The following is a 27,306-nucleotide window of genomic DNA, read 5'->3' on the forward strand; positions in this document are numbered from 1 at the left end:
CGTGGTGGCGTCAACGGCAGGACCGGCTAATACTATGTGGATCTTTACCTGGAAGATTGCTCGGCGGCTTGACATCGGTGGCGGATTTTGTAATGTGTGCATGAGGTGCTCACTACGAGACTACTTGGCTAGATGAGTGCTCCTATTTCATCTAGTGTGTGTTTTAGGGTGTGCGATGTTCCCGACTCCTAGTTGATGTAGGGTCGTGTTTTCAGGGCATAAGATTTTGTTGGCATGATCTTCACCCACTATTAGATTTGTAGGTGTTGCATGGTAGCTTCGATTTTTTTATGTATGCTCTTTTTTCAGACCTTTGTTGAATAATATAATAGGAGTTTGTCTAGCTAGGTATCAGTTGACTGAAATCACCTCTTTTTTTTTGAACGAACTGAAATCACCTTAGAAAATGCAATGTTGTTCAAAGAAAAGCTCAACTGAAATAAGTTGCACTTTTATGCCTGATGCACTTTTTTAGGTTGATGAGGCATAACTAAGACATAGAAAAACCAATATAATAAAGAGATGGTATGCATGTTTCCGATGCAAAGGCATGGGTAACCGCATGCGCTGTGAACGCTCATCGCCTACTCATGCATAATGACAGTTTGGTTCAGTAAATTGTGTGTGGCGGTCTATTCCATCCATGTGTGAAGGAATGTTATGTACTAGTGAATTGCACCCTACCAACAAGTTATGGCCGAAAATTTGCAAATTTGCTGCAAAGAAGCTTTCAAGCTTTGATCGTCATGCAATCTGTTGGAGTGGTAAACTAAGCTTTGACGTCAAGACTTGAAAATATAGATTTCCCCTAGGACAGTGAGTTGGGGATTTTTTAAAATAATACATTTTTTCATTATTTTCAGAAATAATACTCAGTATCAATCTTTGTCACGAATAATACACTATTAGGGACACGTATCCTGATTAGAAGGAATCGGGAACAACAAACCCGATTAGAGGTAGTCGGGATAGGCTACCCGATTTCTTCTGATTCTCTGTGCCGCACGAGGCTGTCATCAGCTTTTTGCACTAATCGGGGTAGAGGAATCCGATTTCTTCCAATTAGGGTAGAGGAAACCCGATTTCTTCCCACTACTTGGGGTAGAGGAACCGGAAAGACAATTCTGACGGAGCCGGTAACTACCGGACCAAAATCAACCATAGAATATATCATGATTCGTGCAACCTGCTCTACCCCAGGGTCGGTATTCCTTCAGTAAATGGTGTATCTTCACTTATTGCTATTCTGTGGACCCTACCCACGTCGTTGTGTCGGCAAACTCAACGGATGCTTTTCATGCACTCTCTCTTCGGTTATTACTCCACTACAGCTAGCTAGTCCCAGGTCTGAGTGAAATCCATCCCAGTGTTTTCATATACTAATTAGAAATCATGTTTTGTATAATTTTTAAGAAAATTTGTAGATGTTCAGCTCTTTTTTTCACAACTATTCTAGTTTTTTTTATTTCTTCACACGGATATGATTCACACATATTCCAATTTCCTTTTCAAAATAGTTTCAGTATGCTTAAAATAGCTCCAAATTTTTGCGAGCAACTCAAATCAAACTATCATTATATTTTTCTCAGTATGGGTTCAGTAATGTCTTGATATCAAATTAGTTTCAATTCATTTCTAAAAATAGAATCAAATGGTTTCCAATTTTTGTGAGCTAATTAGAATAAAATTAAGAAGATATTTTCCAACTATGGTTTCGTTAACTTTTTCTTATCAAAGATTTATGATATATATTTCATACAATACCAAAAATTGGGTCATACCAATTATGAACCAATTACAGCAAACAAGAGATTGATAGGGGTCGGTCAGCATCATCATCCTCGATTCCTTACAATCACCGGCAAACTCGAAATTACATTCGCAACACATAGTTCTTCCAATATAGTCGCAGCAACGCGAATCAAAGGGGATCCCCCGCGAATCAAAAGGTTGTTCATAGGAAGAATAGAAGGTTAGTTGCTAGGATCGAATCTTACCTTTGCCACAGCGATTCAAAGGGAAGGGACTCCACCTTGATTCGACGCTGCCGCCAGGAGGAAGGGAGAGTCGCACTGCGGTGAAGACGATTCAGATCCGACTCTGTGTCGACACCCCTGAGATCTATGAAGACAAGAACAGCTCCGCCGTGACTCCATTACCACGGTCTGTGCCCACTTAAATCGTACGGTATGTTTCTGTATCCGACCAGGGGAAAGGTATCTTCCAGACAATACGATATAACAAATGCGGAATTAGGGAAAGCTGTCCGCATCTCAACGAAAGAACGAACGGTCGATTAGACACCGGTAGTTACCGGTTCCGTTAGAAAATCCGCTGACGGGAAAGTGAATTCTAACGGAACCGGTAGTTACCGGAGTCTCACCCACCAATCAACTACCGCCACATCATCTAGTATCACATGGGTATTTTTCCTGAAATCCTTGTATCTTGATTTACTGCATGTCTGTGGAGCCCACCAACGTGGATGTGTCTGCATTATTACCCATATGTGCTTTCCATACTCTCTCTCTCTTTAATTATTGATCTCCGCCTCCACCACAACATTTGAGGGTGAAATATATTTTAACTATTTTCAATACAAATTTGAAGTTATGCTTTGTAAATTTTTAAAACAACTTTATAGAAGCTCCCTATAAGATTTACACATATTCCGAGTTATATTTCTTTATTTCCGAACGAGTGTAAGTTTGTTTCAGAAAAAAATCAAAATATCTTCAAAATTTGTGAGCTACTCAAATCAGATTCTGTAACATCTTGGAATCAAAGAAATTTTACATATATTACTCACATTTATATAATTTTTTTCATACCTAGTACAATCCAACTAGGTTTCGGACATCAACTATTTTGATTATGGATAGCATTATGATATGAACAAATTATGGTATATAATATTAAAATGTGAGACTTTTTTTAATATCAAGTTGGTACAAACTACATATGCCACATTTACCATGTTTCAAATATTGTATCAGTTTTAAAATAAATGACAAAATCTTCCTACGAAATATCATGTCACAATTTCCTATTTTCGTAAGTTCATAGAAGTTCCATATATTATTACCATATACTCCAATCATCTTACATTGTTTTCATAAAAGTTTTAGGTCATGATAATTTTTAAGAAAATATGCTCCTTTTTTTGCACATATTCCTGTTTTATTTCTTTTTCACACAAATATGATTCACATATATTATAGTTCACTACTAGAAAACATGCTATCGGTGGCGCACCACTTTTTGTCATCAGTGGCGCACTAGTGGTGCGCCACTACTATCACGCCACTGCTAACAGTTAGTAGTGGCGCACCACTCATGCGCCATTGCTAACTCAAGTAACAGTGGCGCACTACTAACTTATAGGTGCGCCACCCTTGACACATCCTTATATTAGGTGCGCCACTGCTAAGTCTGGGGTGGAGCTGAATCATAAAATAAATATAGCAATGGTGCATGGTTGTTGTGGTGCGCCACTAGTATTTTCATAGTAGTGGAGCACCTGTTTTTAGTGCGCCACTTGCTATATAGCAGTGGAGCACCACTAGAGGGGTGCGCCACTACTAGTGATCTTACGGCACCATTTGAGAAATCCTTTACTATCCATATATGTCATTAATAACAAAATACAATTAAAATATTTCTATTTTTGAGCTAATTCCATAAAATGAACAAGAGATGTTTCAAGTATGGTTTCACTAACATTTTGGTATAGAAGAGATATGACATATTGCATATAAGGGTTATACATGATTTTCCAAGCTTTCCATTAAAAAAATATTTACGATTCACATGTGTTTCAATTATTTTGCTTTGTTTTCAGAATTTTTTCAGTACATTTTAAAAAACAATTTTTTATATATCTTTGAGCTAATTCCATAAAAGGAACAGAGATGTTTCAAGTATGGGTTCAATAACATTTTGGTATAAAAGGGATCTGACATTTCATACAAGGGTCGTACCAAACAAGCAAATTATGTTCCACGGAACATTTTTTTAGTTGCAGATACCAAACAGGAGCCAGGATTATATCAACAAAGTATAGCATACGCCATTGATATTTGATACATTTGTGTACAATATAATATCAACAAAAGCACCGTTCATGTGGACAAACCACCACCAGAATATTCTTCAAATCTGGATTTTTTTGATGGATTTTAACAAGAATTTCTCAATCTGGGCCATTATAAAAAAAAGTAGGAGAAAAATTAAACTAGAGAGAATTGGATGATTTAGAAATCACATGGGATAGACGACTGACTTTCAGATCGGACAAGAAATAGCAAACACCTATATCAATCTTCAGATCTGCATCCTCATCAAATTGAGAGAAAACAATTCCTACATCAGGGAAGCGAATCCCAAACCTAGCCCGCACATGAACAAGGTGGCGGCGGCCGCCTCGGCTCGTCTTCCTCCGGCGGCTCTCGACGAGGAGGCCGAGGCGCTGCGCTGCAGGTCCAAACTCGTGAGCGATCCCTTGCTCATGCACGGCGCGGCCGTCCTGGCCGTAGCCCAGGGTGAGCACTCGAATCTGACACAAATATGATTCACCACATATTTCAGTTATATTTCTTTTTACAATATAGTTTTGGTTTGTGTCAGATTCTTCATAAAATATGTTCAAAATTTTGTAAGCAACTCAAATCTACCTGCAATGGTTATAATTTGGTCGAAGTATGGGTTCAATATCCAGTAATATCTTGGTACCAAAGAAATATGGCAAATATCACAGATGACAGTATTATATCATGGATTAACCTCGACCAAAATAATTTCTCAATCCGGGAATTTTTTCTGTTGGATTTTGATAAGGATTTCTGAATCAAGGCATTACAAAAAAATCAGAAAGAAATATAACTGAAAATTTGACACCATATTGGAGAGTAAAATTCAGATTGAACCACCAAAAATAGGCAAAATCAAAATCACTATCCAGTTATACATCCCCAGACGATTGAAACAAAATAGTCACCAGATCGAGAAACGAATCCGAAACCTATTCTGCACCTGAGCATGGTGGCGGCCGCTGCTTCGTCGTCCTCCGGTGGCTCTCGTCTAGAAGGTCATCTGCAAATTGTAAAGAATGTATTGATGGGCAGTACATCTGTTTCCGCTATGCAAATTGTAAAGAATGTATTGATGGGCAGTACATCTGTTTCCGCTAACAATTTTTTTTTCAGCGAGGTCCTTCAAGTGATTTTGGTTAAATGACTGCAACCTATATCTTCACAAGTAGATTGAGAAACTGATAATGTTCACCTCATTGCTCTTGATTTTGACACCTAGTGATTACCTGGCCCACACCCTTAACTTATACTTGCATTCTATTTCCTCTCTTTGTCTGAACTAATGCACTCAACAGATATATGTCAGTCAGGTACTCCAAGTGATTATGTAATAATCCACCCTAGATTCTTTGCTAGTAGATTGAATAAGAGAATGGTCCCTGTTACTTTGCAGTTTTATTTTTATTTTGATGCAATGTACTTGTATATATCCTGATTCATGCACTATCTCGCACATAAATAGTTATTTGACATCAAAAGTAAGGAGGGAATATTCACATCCGGCCTCTTTCCCACATAAATAGTTATTTGATCTTTTCCCACATAAATAGCAGGCTTCAAAATGTACAAACAACTTTACCTGGAAGTAGCATACGGAAGAGAAGATGCCAACAGTATATCATCACTTGTCTAGCGTACTAATCCTGCCATCAATATTTCATAACCTGCTGATCCACACCAGAAATTCAGTGCACTGTTCTATTAGGAGCAGATCAACTGAATGTGTATATCAAAGAAATCAGAAACAGACTACTACAGGATGTGGGATGAAAGATTGCTACCGGATAAGACAAAACAATTGAATCTACTGCAAGGAAATCAAACAACAAAATAAAGGGAAATCTACAACAGTATTGTAGTAGGCTAGTAGCCGAAATTGGATACGATGTACCAAGAAAAATAAAATTGGAGGTGATGCAGTGACTTCTTGTAATATGAGTGGCCAGAAACTCCCCTAAATCTGAGGAGACAGAGCTCCTCCAAACACACATCCGGCAACCACACACAAAGATACAACAGCCATGAGCTGGGGGACGTCCACGGGGAAGTTGTGCAGAAGGAGACCCGAATCAGGAGCGCCATGGTGACCTGGGAGTCCAGGATTAGGTGTAGTTCGACGGGAAATCTAACCGGGGAGCCGTGCAATCGATGCATAAGGGTAGCGGAAGCCACGCCGGCGTTCCAATCCGCGGCTAGGGCTGGAGCGTAACGCAGCGGCGACGAAGGGGAATCAGCGGAGGAGACCAAAGTCAACACACGCCGGTGAGTAGCTGCGCTAGGAGGTGGTGCTCTTGTACGGCACCACCGTTCTGGCCGACAAAGTCTGTATGGAGGATGCCGTCCCTGATCGCCACCTCGTCGAAGCCTCGCCAACTGCCTCGCCGCGCCGCCTCACCGCTGCTTATTTAGTGGATCTCGATCCAGTACAGGAGATAAATCATGGGAGAGAGAGCAAGCCGGAGAAGAAGCAGCTCTAAGGGCCACCAGTAGATACGTATTGTATCAGTAGCGCAGCTTGTGTCAGGGCAATACTCAATAAAAAATCAGTATACCGCTTCGGCCAGCACGCATCGCAACCAACCAACGCACGGGCAGATGGACACCGGTAGTTACCGGGTCCGTTAGAAAAACCCGCACTCCTAGAGGAACCCAATTACTTCCAATTGAGATAGAGGAACCCAACTACTTCCAATTGGAATAGAGGAAATTGGGGTGAGCTCCATGCAGATTCCCTACTACTCTGGACGCGTTGCTCCGGTACCTTCTAATCGGGGTACTAGTTCCTGACGGTGTATTATTTATGAATTTTTTTTAAAATAGAGTATTATTTCTGGAAATAAAGAAAAAAATTGTATTATTTTAAAAAAATGGCCAGTGAGTTGTAGGTACCAATAGTAATAGAGGCATGAAACGAGCCTTGGGCATGGACGCGTGAAGCGAGCCACGCATTGCCGGCCGCACGACACGATCGAGCTACAGTGTGACGACGAGAGCTTATATATGACATTGGAAGCATCACCTGTCGTCAATTACATCACCATCAGACTTCCATTTTCAGAGCTCTACACATCGATCAGTGCTGCCGCTGCGTCGATCTTAACACGGGAGTACAACAACTGCAACACAGTAACGGTCAGATGGAGGCCCAGAACAAGGCGGCGGCTGCTCTGGTGAAGAAGATCGCCGGCCTCCACCTTGCCATCTCGAAGCTGCCGTCGCTGAGCCCGTCTCCGGAGGCCGATGCCCTGTTCACCGCCCTCGTGGCCACGTGCGTCCCGCCGATCCCCGTCGACGTAGCCACGCTGGGCGCCAAGGCCCGGAGAATGCGGGGCGAGCTCGTCCGGCTCTGCGCCGACGCGGAGGCGCGCCTCGAGGCGCACTGCTCCGACGCGCTCGCCGCGCTCGACCACCCGCTCCGCCACCTGAGGCTCTTCCCGTACTACGAAAACTACGTAGCCCTGACCGATCTGGAGCACACGCTCCTTGCCCGTCACGCGCCGGACCGCCTCGCCGCGCCCGCGCGCGTCGCGTTCGTCGGGTCGGGCTCGCTACCGCTCAGCTCGCTCCTGCTCGCCGCGCGAGCGCGACACATGCCGGGCGCCGTCGTCGACAGCTTCGACCGGTGCGGCGACGCCAACGACCGCGCCCGGAGGCTGTTGCTTCGCGGCGACGACGGCGGCGTGGCCACGCGCATGTCGTTCCGCACGGCCGACGTGGAGGGCCTCACGCACGAGCTGGCCGCGTACGACGTGGTCTTCCTGGCGGCGAGCGTGGGCGTGGCGGCGGCCGAGCAGAAGGCCCGCGTGATCGCGCATCTCGGCGAGCATATGGCGGACGGCGCTGCCCTCGTCGTGCGGAGTGCGCACGGAGCCCGCGGCTTCCTGTGCCCCGTTGTGGAGCCCGCGGACGTCTGGCGGGGCGGGTTCCAAGTTTTGGCCGTGCACCACCCCGACGACGACCTGGTGATCAACTCTATCATCGTCGCCCGTAAGGTAGCTGGTGGAAGCCACGAGCTCGCGCCGGCGGTGGCGAGTTCGCCGTGCAAGTGCTGCGAGGTGGAGACGCCACGCAGGAGATTGCCGCCAACGAGCTGTCATCTTGACGCCATGGACGAAATCCGGAGGCGTGCATGGTGATCGATAATCTGGCACTAGGCATGCTGAGAAAGGGTATGGAAGTTACCAGCCAGTACCACCGGGCGTAGTATATGTAACCGTAATAACTGCGGAACTATAACTGTAGCTCGGGCTACAAATATATTTCCGATAAAGGATTTTATTACTTAAAATTATTAACCAGTACATCCGACCTCAGCATAACCAAGATATACATAGCCGTCTAACATCCAAGTGCGAAAACAGAAGTGAAGGTAGAGGCTCGATACAAGAGAACGACATGAAACTATATCGGGTCATATGGCGGCAGTTGTTTAATCCTGAGATTATGTTGTCGTCAATGTTGGATAATAAAGACCTTTGCAGTGTCCTTCAACCGTGTAAACACCTTCGTAAAGAAGTCGCGGTTCTCGATCCATACGTTCAAGAGGCGACCATGAACAGAGCAAATCGGTGCGTCTCTAGATAACCTACGTAAGAGAAGAATTTATTGGACATATATGTTGTAAGTGTTGATCTGTTATGTTGCAAAGGTGACATGCTTTACCAATGTTTTGTCCCAAACAAACATGGAATTGTTGCATCCATTTTTGCTTTTTGCTACATTGGTTGTCTAAAATGTTGCTACATTTTTTGCTACAATGCACAAGTTTTTACACACTCAATAAAATATTGCAAATTGATGTTGCATTTTTTAATGCTACATATATATATATATATATATATATATATATATATATATATATATATATAGAAAAATGTTATTTTCTATATTTTTTCACCAATGAATGAATTTTTGCACCAATAATCATCGGTTCCACGAGGCGTGAGTGTGTAGTCAAACTAGCCGACGGCTAACACCTACCGTTTTTCTTTATTATACATGGCCATTTTTATTGAGAAAATCCTCAGTGGAGTGAGAATTAAGCCAGCCAGATGACATTGTCGAATCTAGGTTGAAGTTTATGTTACAACTCATGGCTAGCATGAATCACGAAGAAATCCAGCATCCAAAATATTATTTTTAGTTGCAACTCATTTGCAACTTATGATTAGCACAAATCATAAAAATCAATTCAAGGCATTTTTTGTAAGGTCGTCAAATCTTAGTTGCAAACTCGTGTGCACCTGAAAGAATCTGAGTAGTTTGACACCTATGTTGTAAGTCATTGCTATCACGATCTTATAGTGCCAAATATGCTAATTTTCAGTCAACCCAGAATTAGTAAAACCGAAAATTTGACATCTTAAACGTTTAACCAACATGGGTAGTTGCAAAGGTAAGGCTACACGTAATACAGAGCATGGCCCACGTGTAGCTTGCCAGCTCACATTTGCTTTGGTTCAATCTCCAGCTGGCCGGACCCTCTCGAGTCAATCATTCATCCGTCCTCTTCCTTCCTTGCTCCTCCTCTCCTCTCCAAAGAAACCAAATCCAAATCTTTTGGCTCGGCGATCGATCGATCGACCGGCGATGGCTCGTGGCCGGTCCGGGAGGAGCGGCGCCGGCGGCGGAGGTTGCGCGGGCTGCTTCCTGGGTTTCCTGCTCAAGTTCCTCGCCTTCCTCCAGGCCTTCGCCGCCGTCTCCGCCGTGCTCTACGGCGCCTGGATCGTCTCCCGGTGGGCGCGCCACCACGAGCTACACCTCGACCACCTCCTCCCCGACCTCTGGTACACCCCGCCCCTTCCTTACCTGCTTACCGCGGTTTGGACCTTGAGCCCTGTGCTAATTCGATTGCGCGCGCGCGTGCAGGTTCGCGTGCGCCGTCATGGCGGCCGGCCTCCTCTACTGCGCCATCCTCCTCGCCGGGTACATCGCCGCCGAGATCAGCAGCGGGTGCTGCCTCTGCTTCGTACGTCCACCTTCCTTTGCTTTCACCACTGTTCCTCTCTTACTTGCTTGCATCTTCCTCGTTTCACCACTCACCATTAACTATTGATGATACCCATCCCAGTACACCGTCTTGGCCATGGCGATGCTGCTGCTCGAGGCTTCCGTGGCCGGCCATCTCCTCCTCAACGAGCACTGGATGCAGGTGGGCAGAACAACAAAACCTGGATTGGGTTCTCTTAATTGGTTGACCCCATTGCCTAGATAGACTGTTTCATTTTGTACAACAAAACCTGGATTGGGTGACCCGATTCCCTGGATAGATTGTTTCATTTGGTACAACCGAATCGCTCAATGAATCGTCTTGTTTATCTTTCTCCTTGCAGGATCTGCCATATGACCGCACCGGAGAGCTCAACAACCTCGTCACGTTCGTGCAGAACAACCTTGACACCTGCAAATGGACTGCTCTTGCTACTCTCGCCACACAGGTTCGTGTCCCTTCCCTCCCAACTCCCATGCTTATTCCTGGCAAACCTGCACCAGCATTTTTCAGCGCAAACGCCATAACATCTATGTGCTCGGCTTCAAGCTGGATTCTCTAATTTCCTTTCACAATATCCAATAACTAAGATAAACCACCAACTCATGATGTTTGTCTCGAGGAGGATCTGATCCATTTACATGTATAGGCACTCTCTCTTCTCTTGGCGATGGTTCTACGAGCCATGGTTTCAACCTCGCGTGATGACTACGACAGCGACGAAGATTTTGTGGTCATAAGGAGGCCGCTTCTTGTAGCCCAAGGCGCTCCGTCCTATCTCCCAACCACCGCTGATCCTAGAGGTGTCCATCCTCAACTATGGAGCTCATCTATGAGGCAAAAGGTAACAATTCAATTGCTTACTCTCTGATACTTTTCATTTTTTGTTGCAAACTTTTACTATATCTGAACACCCGCTGTTACTCACGAGTCATTACCCTCTTCTCAGCTGCTTCATATACCTGCAGCCATGATCCTATATATCAACCATAATTATCTTGTACACCACTACATGAGTAGCACATGATTTAGAGCATAACTTGATTGTAGTACACGCCACGGTTAAGGCATTTCTGGACGAATGCTACTTTATTTCGTTTACTCCTCCGAGGCTTTAACTAAGCAAGCAATTTGAAGAAAAATGTGCTAAAGTGGTATTTTCATATGCTGATTACGCATCATCATCAGGCTGGATCATGTGTTAGCTTCAGGGTCAAGTTATGACAAGTCATGAGAGGATGATAGATTAGTTGTTTGGCACAAATATTTAAAGCCTGGAATTTTAAACTGAATCATGTGTATTGAGTTGTCAAGACAAACTTCGCTGGATATTTTGCAAAGCACCTCGTTTTTTGGCAAAGAAAAGTAAAGAATTGCAGAAGCTAGTGGTGATGTTGTCTTGCTGCAGCTATTCATCATTGCTTTAGAGTAAAAGCAGGTCTATGTAACTATGTTGAATCACCAATATACTTAGATGAAAATTATGGAGTGCTCAAGAATCATTTATTATAGCACGGAAGGTTATGATGATCTAACCTTATGCTAGTACATCCCCCTGAGTTGGATATTGTAATTTGTAAATATGTTGGCAGTCCTGTATTTTCTACCTCACATATATTGCATGAACTGAAGATAGCAATCTATTATAGAATTGCAGATGTGTAACTAACTAATTAGTATTCATTTGGCCCTGCAGTACGGACTCAACTCATCGAGCGGCTACACCTACAACACACTGGATCATCAAAATGCAGCACCACTGCAGTGAGAAGCTGCATGCTCGACAGATGATGTTGGAAGCACCTAGTAGCATATACTAGTACATATATCTTGTAATATTCCATGGTGTAATGCATAGCATAGAGAGTGAGTGGTGTATTCATTCGATTGTACATACATAGTTGTCTCATGCATCTGTACTAAAGAACCACCCAAACGAAGATAACCAGATACTGGAAATTGTGTGTATTGTATACCCATGTCCTGTCTGTCTGGATGGTGCTAGCTGTTTCTTGTGGCTGGGAGACGAGTGTTAGTGAGTCAAGGGAAAATATCTATTGATATAACCCTAAATGAAACCATGATCCCAGTCATTAAAATTCAAAAATCTGGAGCACGAGTTAGCAAAGGAGACCAATGATATGTTGTGCCATGGCAATACTATCTGGAGCATGAGTAAAACCTATTTGGAGATCATATGCCCTGATGAAATGTAAAATCTTCCGCTGGCTAGGGACAAGGTAGTGGCTCCGGACCTTGGATAGTAGGTGTAGGTCTAGACATGTGCTACAGGATCAACTGGATTCGTGTTTTACATGTCTGCAGGATCCGAATATCCTAACCCAATGCACTTATACCAAACATGTTTGGTTCAATTGCATGAGAAGAATGAACCTACAGAATCAGGTGCAGCAGCAAAACACCAAGAGAGATGGTCTACGGAGGCAAGGAAAAGGGTGAGGAAGTGTGACAGACAATGTTTTGACACTCTCATAATCCTAACTTCTTGGACACTATGGAAACAAAAAAAAATGCAAGAGTTTTCGGTAATGTTCACAGGCAACTTAACTCCGAGCAAATAGTTGACTACATCGAACAGGAATCCAAGCTCTGGGAATTTGCAAGGAGAGGAGGGAGTGGAGATCAAGCCCGAGAGTAGGCTTTAGGCGGAGTGTGTGTGTGTGAGAGAGTAGAGTGAGTGTTGCCGTGTTTTGATGTACGCATCAGTTAGTCGGGTTCTTGTAAATTGTGTTCACTTCTCCTTCTATAAAAACATGGCACGCTTTGCACGTGCTCTCGAAAAAATAAAATAAAAATCTAAATTTTCAAAAAAAAGAAATTGTAGGTATTTATAGGATGCGTGATTACAGTTCCTACAATTTTCAGAACCAAATTTGAAACACACACCAACAACAAAAAAAAAAGACAAATATATCCAACATGAATATTGTTGAAAAAGACAGCACAAATTGACACTATTCACATATCAATTTTTTTTTTGGTTTCTCTCTTTGTGTTTCAAATTTAGTTCTGAAAGATTTAGGAATTGTGAACACACATCTTGTGAACACTAATATGTTTTTTTTTGAATTTGTTAAAATCTCAAAGTTATGAATTTTGATAACTGGTATCATGCTATCATTTAGTGGGTGGTATCACTAGATATGTTCTCAGTGAGACAAGTATTCCTGTAAAGGGTGCAGCTAATTGTAGTACAGTCATAATACAACACCTGTGCAAGACTGTAGCGTATGAAGACCAGAGTAAAAAAAAATACAAGCTCGTTTCCTCATAAGAATCACAATCTCTCAAACATAAACAGAGACCTCAAGAAATATGGAAACACAGTGAATAATTTTCTAGTATACATATAGCTGATACGGTGAAATGATACATACTAAAGCAAATCCAGCACACTGTGCCACACCTCATTCTGTTGTACATACACGGCAACTTTGTACGTACACCATGTACGTACGAACGATCCAATTGCGCCGTGGCTTAGTGTAAGTAAAATATACCCAAGCCCAGATGGCTGTTAATTTGTGCCGCAAAAAAATACATACATACATACATACATACAATTCTCCTATAGTTTCTTCTTTGCTGGCTGCGCCAACGCCGCCGGTGGCGTGGGCACGGGCAACCCTGCTGGGGCCGCCACGGCTGGGGCGACGTTGACGGCGACCTTCTGCCCTCCCTCGCAGTGCTTGCCGACGCCGCAGAAGTAGTAGCGTGGGCCGGGCTCGGTGAGCTTGATGATGGTGGGGCCGAGCTGGTACCGCATGGTGACGTTGTTCATGCTGCATTTATCGAACAGCTCCTTGGTCGGCACCTCCACGATGTCGTACACCCCGCTCCGGTACAAGAACACTGCAACACACAAACCAAACAGTTGCAACAAAAAATAGATTGGACAGAATGGTTGGAAGGGGAACATATACATCCCCCCGTGTTGCATCTTGAGATGCACACATCAGATCGAAAATGGGAGACGGTCGAAATTGTGGCTTACTGAGCTTGTCGCCGACGTGGATGTCCCGGGTGCGAGCCCAGTCCGCGTAGTAGGTCTGGTTGGGGGCGATGGTCCACCCCTTGCCGGCGCCGACGATGTGGAACACGCCGGCGGAAGAGCCGACCAGGGAGGCCACGACGACCGAGAGGAGCAAGAAGGAGAGGTGGACCTTGCTGGCCATTGTTCTCAACGCGGGGCTATCTCACTCTCTTCCTTTATTGATCCGGTTAATTAGTTTCTTCCTCCCTTGGCCTGAAGAGGGTCCTTCCCTTTCCTCCCCTGCGTGGAAGAAAAGATTGTAATGGCGTTGTATGGAGGTGCTAGGTAGCTAGGAGGCCTTGTGGGGAACCCATGGCGAGCTGCCTATTTTTGTTACTGGTCCCTGTCTCTCTTCTCTAATATTGGCAAGTGTTTATGCATAGACGCTACAACCAAAAATGTGTGCGTACCTGTGCTACTGCTATGTTTGGCTGGTTTGGTGGTTCAAAGAAGGCAATCTTGAGACAGGAAGACAGTCTGGTAATTGAAATATATACAATCAAAATCCCTTAACGAGGATTGGAGGGTAAATCTGGTGCCAGCAGCCGTGGTAATTTCAGCTTCAATAACGTATACTTAAGTTGTTGCAGTTAAAAAAAAAAACTCATGGTTAGACTTTGGGCCGGTCGGCTGGTCTTCGGCAAGGCAACATAGTGTCAGACAGGGAACAAACCTTGAGGTAGGAGAGTTGATAGGCAGATGCATTGCATAATATTATGTTCCCGTCCATACGTGATGCAATTTATATTCAGTGTATGCCTGCTACCTGAAAATGCAGTTAATTCAGTGCTCGTCTGATGTCCGAAAATTTCTCCGAGAGGGTACTGAACATTGGTTTTCTCTGCTCTTAGCTTGCATAGTTGCATCCAGTTTGTCCCGGCAAATGAACTATCGCTTCTTGCTTCACTGGTCTTATTAGATTCAGAAACGACAGCGGTGTGTGTCGTTGATACGATTTTTTATTTAAAAATATTTGGACTTAATCCTACTAGGCCTAAGTCTGAAGACGGTGTTAGACTGTTAGTACAGTTTTCCTTCACATTAAATCAAGTATTTATCTATGAAAATCACGGCACCTATGATAGCAATACGTTTTCTGGCAGTTGTACGTAAATATTAGGAACAAGCAACCTTTGATTAATCTGAATTGCACGGCCGGAATCATCTTTCTTCTCTTCAACAGCAACACATTTTGCTATATATATACAGTAAGTAATATATTGCTCTAATTAAATAAAGGGAGTACAAAAAATAGGCATAGACAGACTCTTCCTCGTTGCATCACTCACTCTCACACACATCAGATGCATGATTAGCTCCTTCGAACAACAATGTCGACCTTCAGCACACATCATGCTAGACTGTTAGTCACTGCATACCAAAACTGGGTTGGTCCCTGTGAGATATGGATCGCGCAGACTTATCATGTAAGGTTCTAGCTCAAAAGCACAACCAGTTCGAGGATATATATTACACGGCCCTTGGAGCCCCTAAATCTGTACAGACACCTAGCCCTAGGCCGTCCTTGAGATGCTGACTAGCAAGTACTATGTCAAAGCGGCTTCCTAACACAGTTTACCTTTCAGAATAGCCGAGGCCTTTCCTACCCCCTCCAGTTGCACACTTCACTGGTGGAGTCTCAAGCAAACAATACCAATAGTCGGCAGTTGCAGGTTGCTTGAACTGAACAACTGTGTATTTCAACCGCTCGGATGGCTCGGCCTTATTTGTCCATTGACAAGGCAGAATGGTCGATAGGGAATATACAGTCACCGAAGCATCACCAAGACAGCATCACAACCGCAGCACCCAGATCTCATTCTGTAAATTTCTCTGACAGCTTGTTCAAACAAGCTCAAGAACTTTAATGCTCCCACTAGAGTTGGCAGCCACCACCATATTTGACCTCCCTCTCCAGCAGACGCTCGACACAAATTGCTGGTTATCATCGTTTGTCTCTTGTCCAGTTATTGGGTCGATCGAACCAAACTTATGAGAAGTTATTGGCATGGGAAAGGTTTTGTAGTAAGAATATACCTGCAAACGAACACAAGTACATGAGTTCTGGTACTGAAGGGTTTATTAATAGCACACTTCAATTAATCCGCTAGACATATATAGTTGTGAAATGAGTTTCAGATTTTTGAAGTGTTTGATGCATGAGATTTTCCACGTTAAACCATCAAGATAGCATAATCTAATCTCATCGTCCCAAACAGAAAAAATATACCATGACCACATCGACACTAGAGGGTTTGATGATTAAGTAAGGTTGGGAAATGAGGGCTATAAAAGCGTGAAGTTGGCGGGAACAGTGGGGAGCGTGAGACCATGTTTTTTTTATGTGGGACAATAAGGTACATGGAAACTGCAAAAACAATGGAAAATTTACAGCTTCACCAGGGCATCAAATTTGCTTAACAATGGCTGCTACAACAAAAGGTTTCCACCAAAGAGAACACAATAAGCTTAACATGTTTCGATTAAAGAAAGTTCAGTGCTAGCATGACAAGAAAATATATGCATTCAATATAATACTCACTTCGTTGTTTTCAGAACCACACGTTATGTATCCATCATGAACAGATAATCCGACAAAATTCTGCAGGAGAAACTTAGTGAGGTTGATAATACACCAACTCGGAAAATGAGTTACCAAAAGAGAGAAAGCAATAATTTAGCAAACATTTTATACCTTCTCGTTGGTATGACCACTCAATGTCAGACTGCAAGCATTAGTAGATAAGCCACTGGAATTAGTCTGGTTGAGATCCCATATCTTCAAGGTGTTGTCAGTTGATGCAGATATAAGCGTTTCTGGATCCAAGAATCTTACATAGCTGACAGCTTTCCCATGTCCAGAAATGGTACACCAGGGGATCCTAGTATGCCTCAGATCATAACAGTATGTCTTGTAATCAGCTGAGCCAAAAGCTAACATGCGAGAGGAGTATGGAGAGAACTGTACACAGCATACGTTGGCCACATTTCTTATTGTATCAACGCAATTTTTCTGGTAACAGCAACAAGACATAACTTGCATTAGAGAAAATGATAATATTAATGGAATGTGCAAAAAAATAATATTTCAAAGAGCGAGATTGGTGTTTGTAATTGAAGGCATAGTGACTCTTGCTGCTTGGCAACGGTCAAACGCACAGATGTTAATAGCAGTTGTCCACTGTTCAAATTTAATTTGGCTGGTTATTCTGAAAAGCAGGCCATCAAGGGTCTGGCAAAAATGAATGAGTTTTGGATCCAGCACATCTGGCCCAACATGCATTTCTGAGCCATTAGGCAGCCCAGCCCAGTAAGGTCAATTTTTGAAATACTGAGCCTAATTAAGACGATCCCGGTGTAATTGGAATAGAACAACTTATGTAGCTAAGTAATATACCTGGTTAATACTCCACACTTTCACACAACAGTCGTCACTCCCACTTGCCAATTTAGTTGGATCCACCTCTGAGAAACTCACAGACCAAGCTCTTTTCCGATGCTCGGTAAACTGTGTGAATCCTTGGCCAGTGCTTGCATCCCATAGCTGCATTTCACGGAGATAAAGTGATCATTAAACCAGTGGAAAAATTAAGTAAATAATGTCTGGTGCATTTCCAGGTAAGCATGCAAAAGAAGTAATGACTCACCACACAACCAAAAGAAACAAATGAACATAACTGTGGGAAGCAGCTAAAAGTGGAAAATGTTTTAATGAGCACGGAAATTTTCTTTTATAGGAATGAGTACATAGTGTTGGATGTTCATCAAACCTAAAGCTTTCCAAGCATAGCCTGAATGCTGAAGCTCACTGATTCAACTTTAAATTACTTCTCTAGAATAATAGAATTGTCTGTGATGTTCCTCACAAATCACAACCAATTAACCATAATGATAACAAAGAAACTAACCCAAAAATAAAAGAAATAGGCATAACAGACAGCAAATTGTCTTGCCCACAACTAACATTATAAGGATACTAGCGCAATTCCTTTATTAACATTGAAATTCCTTCCATATCTCATCTCTCGGTATCGTGCCCCTTTTTAAAGAGGTAACCTTTCCACGTGTACACTTTCTAATATATGGACAACAGATAACACAAGATTTCATGGGGCGTCCTTGACCAGGAGTAGCATGTAGGATCAATGGCTGCAGCTTTAGTTAACGCGGCCATATATCTTGGTCAATTTGCATGGCATGAACCAACGGTGTAAATTCCCCAATCTCAAGCTATGCATGCGCGTTCGGTACTCATCCATCTTCATCGGCAACGACAGCCAAAGCGCCCATGGATACACCAACCTCTGCACACACACGTACGCACGTCAATGTTACCTCTGTCCATATCTTGTGAAGGGGCTTGTGATCGCCTTGGCTGTCACGGATGGAGTGGAGATGCAGTTAATCGATCTTCTCTCGCTTGATCTCTCCCAAGATCTGGACGCGATTAGAGCTCATCAAAGAGGGCCGGGCACATAGGCTCCTAGCGGTAGTTCCGTGACAATACGGGGATTAGCTCCGCCCTGTTGCTTGGGATGAGCAGCAGGCGGTCGAGGCCATCAGCAAGCAAGCAGGTCGCAGCGGCCTCCAATAGTCAACCACGAATATTCGTCAGCGGACGGCGCGGACTTGCTTGTCTCGGTCGACGGCCGCGAGCAGGTCGCAGCGGCCTCCAATACAGTCAACCACGAATATTCGTCAGCGGACGGCGAGGACTTGCTTGTCTCGGTCGACGGCCGCAACACAGGCCAGTGCCAACTTGCTTGCCTCCGTCGACACGGCAAACCCTCCGCTTGGACGCCATCTAGGCTGGATAATCGACGTGGTCAGGTGCGTGTATAAGTAGAGGGTTGGCTTGCCCCAGGGGATGAGAAGAACAAGAGATTGGGTCGGGCACGCCAGGGAATAGTACCACATTGTTAACACGACAGGAGGGAGTGCTCGCGGGAGGACGACGTACTTCCCTGGTTTTCTTGGTTTTCCTCAGATTTTTGTGGAAGTCGATCGAACGAAACGTTGCCACTGGTTTTTTTTTACGTACGACGGCTTTTTCACGTATGGACACCACCGATTGCAAACTAATAGTAAAGAAAGATGGTGCCAAAATCCACAGAACACTACCATAACAATCAGTACTATGCTAGATCCAAAGTACACAGCTGGTACTTAAGTAATAGCAGAAAACCAAATTGTCCACGATATGTATATGAAGCTCACTAAATCAAACAAATGCTGTAAAGCTAAAGAAAAGAAATGCAACGAAAATGAAGGAAATATGCCACGTTGGTCATACAGATAAGTTTTACTTACAGATTAGGAAAAAAATCATGCGATGAGTATCTGGGCGAACATATAACGGCATAGCACATCCATTAGATACATACCTGAACAGTGCCATCATAGTCTGTTGATGCCAAGTAGTTCTTTATATAGTTGTTCCAAGAGACACAACTAAGCTTGGACTTACTAGGCATCTCTACTAAAGGATAATGAATGTCAACACGATCATTCAAAAGAGCATCGAATTCAAATATTTTGATTTTCTTTGAAACCCCAGCAGTAGCAAAATATTCTTCATCTCGGTCAAAACTCAAAGAGCAGATCACATTTGGCGAGCTAAGTATATCAGCGTTCTTCAAAATCCCTCGTACTTCAAACCTACTATGACGGGCATATTTGCATAGACCATCAAAAAAGCACCCAAGGCGGTCTGTTTGCCCATCCATAACATCGGTGTCACTGTGAAGTTGGGAGAAGTTTTCACGGATCCTCAAAGCATCATTATCAGGACGCTTAATTACATTAGTATCCGATGTGTCAATGGTGGACCTCATGGAGTAATATGCATTTTCAAGCTGCTCCAAATTCCTCATCACCCTCTCCTCGTATATGCTTGACCTGCCTGATGGCAGTATCGCACCTGACAACAAGGCCCCTCCTCTCAAGGCATTTGATGAAATGCCTGGCACATCATTAGAACTTGCCAGTACATCCATGTCCTCTAAAGTGAACCCCATCCTTAACGAGTGTCTTCTATCAGCCTCTACAATATCAGTTTGCAAGCTTGCAAGATCTGCTGATAACTTGGCAGCCTGCATCTCCTTTTCTTCTTTCAGTTGAGAAAGGAAATTTAGTAACAAACCAGATTCTGTGTCGTCCTCATTGACAGCAGCTGGTTCCTTATCTAACAACGACAAATCCCGACCCTCATTTATCAAGTCACATCCTTGAATATCCCTGGCAAAAAGAAGAAAAAAAAATGCTGTTAGATATGAATTGGCGTGGAACTATTTTCTCCAGTCTGCACGTGGTGAAGACTTGTTATATACTTATATTAGACACGAAATAAATTAACAAAAAACTCAAGTCACTGTACAATTATATGAAAATATTTCTAGGAATTAGAGTCAGAGGAATAGCTGCCCTACAGCTACAGATGCATTTATGAGACCAGAAGCAAACAAAGGCAATGCATGTGCAATGAATAGTCAGTTCTCATCATATATTGAAATAACCATGTCCTGCGAGCTCTTCCTTTAACTTGAATGCAACTTTAATCATTCATCAGAATGGTACTCAATGAGCATTTGATTGTATCCAACTAATCAGTTAGTAAAAGCCTTTTTAAAGCTGAGTAGAGATAGAATATGCTCACTTTGCCTTAGGTCGAGAACAAGGATCCGGATGCACTAGCCAAAGGCAGAAGCCAGCCTCTCTGGGACTTTCTGAAAGAAAACTTGGAGGCAGGATCCGATGGCGAAGATCTGACATTGCAGCACAATGCTGCTCCCATGTCTCACAGCAGCAAAACAGCTGTTAAAAGAATTAACTCATTCAATACCTTAACTGTCTGAACATAGAACATATGGAATTACATGCAAACAAGAATAGCTACTAGTGGAATATGATGTAACACTAAGATGCCATATAAGGTGATCATGGTTAACGAGGATAGTGATATGCCTTTTCATACAGCCTAGATCAGCAGGAAATAATAGAATATTCAAACAAAAAATTATTACATATGGTCTCAAACACAATTGCACAATTCAACTAGATATATGTCAAACTTGCAGTAAATATTATAATATAGCAACAGATGCTTCCAGCAATCAGATTGCTGCTGAACAACAGAAAACAGCAGACCAGCCGGACATGCTGTCTAATAAGCAGGAAACACTATGATATGCTAGTGTGAAAATGTTGAAACCTCATAAGTAGATTCTATAATTAACACCACATGGACTAATTAGAACGCTAGAGTAAAACCGTCCAGAAAATGACTTCTTGAGGTGCAAACAAATACTATTCATACTGTCACTTCACTTCTATGAGCATTCGAAGTGTAAAATTCAGAGACCCCTTACAAATCCTATTACAGCCTTTCAGGAAATGTTGTGAAGTAACCAACATACCTCAAATAGAAGAACCCCAAGGCTGTAGATGTTGGATGGGAATGTGCCTTTCAATTGACTGAGCTCTTCTGGGCTTCTGTACCAGCTATCTTCCAGCACCCTCGGTTCAAGTACTGATTCTTGGTTGCCGTAGTTAGATAAACGCTGGGCATAAGATGCATTACTGCCATAGTAAGGTTCGCCAAACTTAAAACGTCCTCTGGCAGTGCAACTAGAATTTCCCAGTCCTGAAGCACCTAAATCAGCACCTTCACGTTGGTTGCCCCCTCTGTGGTCAGTCCGGAAGGCATGTATCGGTCGCCTGATGGCAACAGAACCTTGTTCACCGACCTTCTGATACTTTAGGATTGAATTTCCATTGCCATTAGATTCTTGCAGCGCAGTTTTCTGATCCAAGAACCGTTTTCTGTTAAAAACCTCATCTGCGGCCATTTCCGGCTTGGCTGGGGCTGATAAATCTTGTGTAGTATAAGAACCAGTATATTTTACTTGGTTTGGAGATGTGACTATAAAATACGATGGCCGCAAATGCTGTAAGGTTAAACCCTGTGCATGACATTTGTCTACATGATCAAGGATCTGCTTAAACAAATGCATTTTCTCAAATTTGCTCATCGCTTGGCGTGCAGGCTTAATTAGTTCCCTCAGGCTGGTTCCCTCATGCTGAGATTCGGAAACATTTCCGGCAGTGTTGAAAAATGTACCGTCCAATCTGGTGACAGAGTCGTGCGTTGAGCTAGGAATCTTAGGAATAGGGGCCCTGAGTCTTGTGCTAGCTTGAAGCTGCATCTCCTCGCGTGCAGCTTGGTGGGAAACCCCTTTACCCTTCAATCCATTTTTAAACGGGGAACCCTGATGCCCAGATGGGGGTGTTACAGTCTTACTCCTCATCTGATCAATAATTCTATTAGAGAAGCTACTCATCTTCATACCATTATCCCTTTCAGATCGCTGTTGCTCGCCTTGATTCGGCCATGAGGAGAGGACATGCTGCTGCTGCTCGCCTTGATTCGGCCGTGACGACAGGATATGCTGCTGTTGCTCGCTTTGACTGGGCCGTGACGACAGGATATGCTGCTGCTGCTCACTTTGATTGAGCCGTGACGACAGGATATGCTGCTGCTGCTCACTTTGATTGAGCCGTGACGACAGGATATGCTGCTGCTGCTCACTTTGATTGAGCCGTGACGACAGGATATGCTGCTGCTGGTCGCCTTGATTCGGCCGTGTGGACAGGATATGCTGCTGCTGGTCGCCTTGATTCGGCCGTGTGGACAGGATATGCTGCTGCTGGTCGCCTTGATTCGGCCGTGTGGACAGGATATGCTGCTGCTGGTCGCCTTGATTCGGCCGTGTGGACAGGATATGCTGCTGTTGGTCACTTTGATTGGGCCGTGACGACAGGATATGCTGCTGCTGGTCGCTTTGATTCAGCCGCGAGGACAGAATATGCTGCTGCTGCTGCTGCTGCTGACTACCAAATGACATATTGAACTCCGCATTAGTTGCATTTTCGCCACGGCTGAACGGCATTTCCTTGCCAGAGGAGGCATCAAAGTTGAGAGAGATGTTATTGTTACCGAGGTTCACCGCCAAATTCTCCCTGCTAACCACATCGCCATTCCCCAAGTTTGCAGTGTCGGCACGATTCACAGCAAAGTTGTCCCTGCTAACCGGATCGGCATTCCTGAAGTTTGCAATGTCACCGCGACTCGCTGCTAAGTTGTCCCTGCTAGGCGCATCGGCAGCCCTTGTATGGTTTGTAACTTGGCCACGGCTCGCTGCTAACAGTGCTTCCCTGGTAGCCGCATCCCCAGTCCTCCAGGCCATCCTCGTGAAGTTGCCCCACAGGCCCCTCATCATGACGGGGGCAGGCCTCTCCCCGCCGCCCGAGCTCCCGGCAGCTGGGGCCTCGGGCTGGGCTTCCGAACTGATGCAGTTCCGCACGGTGAGCTCCTCCACCCTCTCGTCCGCGCCGCTGTCCAGGTGCCGTTGGTGCTGGGTGACGCTGTCGGCGGGCCTGGCCCCGTCCGTGGCGCCGGTGCCGCCCTCGGAGTTGAAGAAGGAGAAGTGCTCCGACCAGTCGAGCTCGCGCGCGAGCGGGAGCGGCGTGGCCGGCATCTCGAGCGCCTCGCTGCCCGACGGCTGCGGCGGGAGGGGCTTAATCTGCGCATCGCCCACCGCGCCGCCGCCCGCCTCCGCCGCCGCCGTCCCTTCCATGCCCGAAACCTACGCCGAGGAAACTAGCCCACGCGCTTGCGGTGAGATCACGCCGCACCGGAGCATTCCCTTCCGACCACGAGGTCGCGCGCGAGGGAGAGGGGACCAGGGGCTGCCCCGCGCGGAGTACCTGCAGGGCAGGAGCAGAAGCAGACTAGTGGGATTAGGATTCGTGTCGGCCCGGAGCCGGAACAGGCGTACCAAATCACGGGCGGCAGACCAGAACGAACCGCGGGCGGAGTAGATAGGCGGCGGCGGTGCCGCCGGCGGTGGGAGGTTTCCCGAAAGGGAAATCCGCCTAGGTTTCCTTTTGCGTTCGCGGCGAGCGTGTGGAGGAGAGAGATAGAGAGGGGAGCAGTAGAGGTCAGGTAGACGAGACGAGACGAGACGAGAGGAGGAGGAAGAAGAGAAGCGGTGCGGTGGGGAAGAAACAAAAGAAATTCGCGTGGCTGCTTTATCTCCTCGCCTCGCCTCGCCTCGCCTCGCCTCGCCCACTTTATTATTTATTACTGTACGTATTTTTTTGTGCTCGGCGATCAGCAACGCTGGCCTCTCGTTCCGCCGGGGGCTCGAATCCTGCGGTTCTCTTCTGTGGGCAGCTTTGTCTCGCCGCCTCGTGTGGTCGCGGGCGGTGCTGTGGTGCAGCCGTGCACGCGCTCGTCGGGGGCTTCTTGCTCCTGCACTCTGTCCAGGTATCTACTTTGACTAGTTGTTGCGTTTTTTATTTTAATTATTAAAATCATTACCAAATGCATTGCCGAACAGACTCAAGCCTCATCTCCCTAACTACATCCACCCATCTCAACGAGCTTTCATAGAGGGAAGGAGAATTAGCGACAACATTATAGCGGCACGGGAGACCACTCATTCTTTTGCAATGTCATCCTGCGAGGATAAGACTTCCATGCTTAAAATCGACCTTTCAAAAGCTTTTGACGGACTTGAACGGAGTTTCGTAGTGTCGATAGTGGCACGTAAAGGGTTGCATGGTCATTTCATTAGACGTATCCATTCATGCATCCTCACTCCTTCCTTTTCCGTTGTCATCAATGGGCAGGCATACGCAAGCTTTGTCGGTACCCGCGGAATTCGGCAAGGATGTCACCTATCCACGTACCTTTTTGTGATAGCGGGTATCAAGCTTGGACCGAATTGCCCTCCAATCCATTCTCTCCTTTTTTGCAGATGATCTTCTTATCCGTGGAGAAGCAACAACAATGGAAGCTCAACACATTAAACAAACTCTGCAAAACTTTCATACCCGCTCAGGTCATCTTCCAAATTGGTTAAAATCTGGAGTAGGTTTCAGCAAAGCGGTTGACACTCACACTCAAGAGCAAATTAGAAGTATATTCCCGGTACCTCTTGTAGATGAAACCTTTGTGCACCCTCTCATTCTGGTGGCGAAGAATATAACAGAAGGCTAGAACTTTATCATGGGTAATTCTAAATAAAAGCTTTCAACTTATATAAGGCGGATTCTTTGGAAGGCTCTCATCCCCCACCCCCCTCTCCCTCTTAGCTCGCTAAAGTTCCTAAGCCCTCCCTCGTTCTCACCGGGCCACTCCTTATCCCTCTCCGCCGAGCAAGCTGGCCGGAGTTGGAGAGGAGATGACGCCTGAGTAGGTAGGTGTAATTTTAGGTACAGTTTATGGTCCTTTATGGCGTATGGCGTTGATGCCGGGAGGGAGGACGCAGATCGCTGCGACCAGATCTAGCTCTGCATCGTCTTCATCCTCTGATTCATGGTACTCCGGTGGTCGGATTCGAAGGTGTGGCAGCAGAGTGAAGCGAAGAACTCCGTAAATAAGGTGGCTTCTAGTGGATTTGGTGGCCAACGAAGCAACGGCAAGCTCCTTCTCCTTGTTCGGCATGGTGATGAGTGCGGGGATGAGCTGCTGCTCGCTTTGGTGGCTGGCCGTTGCATCCACAACAGGGGAGTGTGAATTCTTCATCAACGCCAATTCTATTTAGCTACCTATGATTGGAACGGTGACGATGTCCGCGCCATAGTTCATAATTTCTTCATCATTGTCATCCGTATGTGCGTGCAGTGCCATTAAAAAAATCATTGCCAAATGCATTGCAAACAGACTCAAGCCGTCCCATCTCGAGACTATATCCAGCCACTCCACCCAAGCTTTCATAGAGGGAAGGAGAATTAGTGACAACATTATAGCGGCACGGGAGATCACTCATTCTTTTCAATTGTCATCCTGGAAGAGCAAGGCTTTCATGCTTAAAATTGACCTCGCCGGAGCTTTTGATAGACTTAAATGGAGTTTCATAGTGCCGGCCCTGGCACGCAAAGGGTTGCATGGTCATTTTGTCGGACTTTTCCATTCATGTATGTCCACACCTTCCTTTTTTGTTATCATCAATGAATGGGCAGGCATATGCATGCTTTGTCGGTACCCGCGGAATTCAGCAAGGATGTCCCCTGTCCTCATACCTTTTTGTGATGGCTATAAAAGAACTGTCCTTGCTTCTTCGGCATGCTCTTACAGACGTTACCCCCTTTGCAGGTATCAGGCTTGGACCGAATTGCCCTCCAATCAATTCTCTCCTTTTTGCAGATGGTCTTCTTATCTATGGAGAAGCACCAACAATGGAAGCTCGGCACATTAAACAAACCCTACAAAACTTTCGTACCCGCTCAGGTCGGCTTCCAAATTGGTCAAAATCTGGAATAGTTTTCAGCAAAGCAGTTGACACTCACACTCGAGAACAAATCGGAAATATTTTCCCGGTAACTCTCGTAGATGAAACCTTTGTCCACCCTCTCATTATGCCGGCAAAGAGCAGAAAGGAAGCCTACAACTTTTCAAGGGTAAGTTTAAATCAAAGCTTTCAACTTATAAGGCAAACTCCCTCTCCCATGTTGCTCGCCTTGAACTCATCAAATCAGTCTTTTTCTCCATCCATGTTTACTACATGTCTAACATTATCTTCTCAAAAAAAGTTCCTAGCAAAAATTACATCTATCATCAGGGGTGGGTGGGCAAGGGTTAACACGGTCCACACAACCAAGCCTCTATACTTAGCAGCTTGGAAAAACATTTGCGCGCCAAAAAAAGAAGGAGGCCTAGGAATTCGAAATTTGACATACGTTAACCGTGGGCTCATTCTTCCTTCTGCCTGGAGGATAGCGGGCTGACCCAATAGTTAGTTACACCAAATCCTAAAATCCAAGTACTTCCTGGATACTACTATCTAGAGGCCTAAGCCCAACAAGCCAAAAATCAGCTTACGCCTATAACATCGAATTCTATTTAGCTACCTGGGATTGGATCGGTGACGATGTTCATGCCATAGTTCACAATTTCGTCATCGCTACCATCCGTCTGTAAAATGCTATTCACAAAATCATTACCAAATGCACTGCAAACAGACTCAATCCCCATCTCCGCACTATATACACCCATCCCAGCAAGCTTTCATAGCGGGGAGGAGAATTAGCGACAACATTATAGCGGCACAGGACATCACTCGTTCTTTTCAATGCCATCCTAGAAGGACAAGGCCTTCACGCTTAAA

At 44.8% G+C, this 27,306-nt stretch overlaps 4 protein-coding genes across 4 annotated transcripts; 2 read left to right on the top strand and 2 right to left on the bottom strand.

Moving 5' to 3' along the window:
• The first annotated feature begins 7,228 nt into the window (after positions 1–7,228).
• Positions 7,229–8,227, top strand: LOC124691561 (nicotianamine synthase-like 5 protein). Its single transcript, XM_047224848.1, has one exon. The coding sequence runs from the start codon at positions 7,229–7,231 to the stop codon at positions 8,225–8,227; it is 999 nt and encodes a 332-aa protein (XP_047080804.1).
• A 1,438-nt stretch (positions 8,228–9,665) lies between these two features.
• On the top strand, positions 9,666–12,055 carry LOC124691562 (tetraspanin-18-like). Its single transcript, XM_047224849.1, has 6 exons — positions 9,666–9,877; positions 9,960–10,059; positions 10,162–10,242; positions 10,424–10,528; positions 10,730–10,924; positions 11,777–12,055. The coding sequence occupies exons 1-6, from the start codon at positions 9,681–9,683 to the stop codon at positions 11,846–11,848; spliced, it is 750 nt and encodes a 249-aa protein (XP_047080805.1). The 5' UTR covers positions 9,666–9,680; the 3' UTR covers positions 11,849–12,055.
• Positions 12,056–13,669: 1,614 nt separating this feature from the next.
• LOC124689495 (mavicyanin-like) lies at positions 13,670–14,276 on the bottom strand. Its single transcript, XM_047223019.1, has 2 exons — positions 14,096–14,276; positions 13,670–13,953 (listed from the first exon to the last, which is right to left on the bottom strand). Exons 1-2 carry the CDS (start codon positions 14,274–14,276, stop codon positions 13,670–13,672), a joined length of 465 nt encoding a protein of 154 aa, XP_047078975.1.
• A 1,149-nt stretch (positions 14,277–15,425) lies between these two features.
• On the bottom strand, positions 15,426–23,157 carry LOC124691563 (protein SUPPRESSOR OF PHYA-105 1-like). The gene is made up of 7 exons (XM_047224850.1): positions 21,550–23,157; positions 20,790–20,947; positions 19,519–20,371; positions 17,532–17,678; positions 16,830–17,147; positions 16,677–16,736; positions 15,426–16,171 (listed from the first exon to the last, which is right to left on the bottom strand). The coding sequence occupies exons 1-7, from the start codon at positions 23,080–23,082 to the stop codon at positions 15,980–15,982; spliced, it is 3,261 nt and encodes a 1,086-aa protein (XP_047080806.1). The 5' UTR covers positions 23,083–23,157; the 3' UTR covers positions 15,426–15,979.
• Between the last annotated feature and the right edge of the window lie 4,149 nt (positions 23,158–27,306).

This window comes from Lolium rigidum, chromosome 2, assembly GCF_022539505.1.
Source record: "Lolium rigidum isolate FL_2022 chromosome 2, APGP_CSIRO_Lrig_0.1, whole genome shotgun sequence".
NCBI classification, from domain to species: domain Eukaryota; kingdom Viridiplantae; phylum Streptophyta; class Magnoliopsida; order Poales; family Poaceae; genus Lolium; species Lolium rigidum.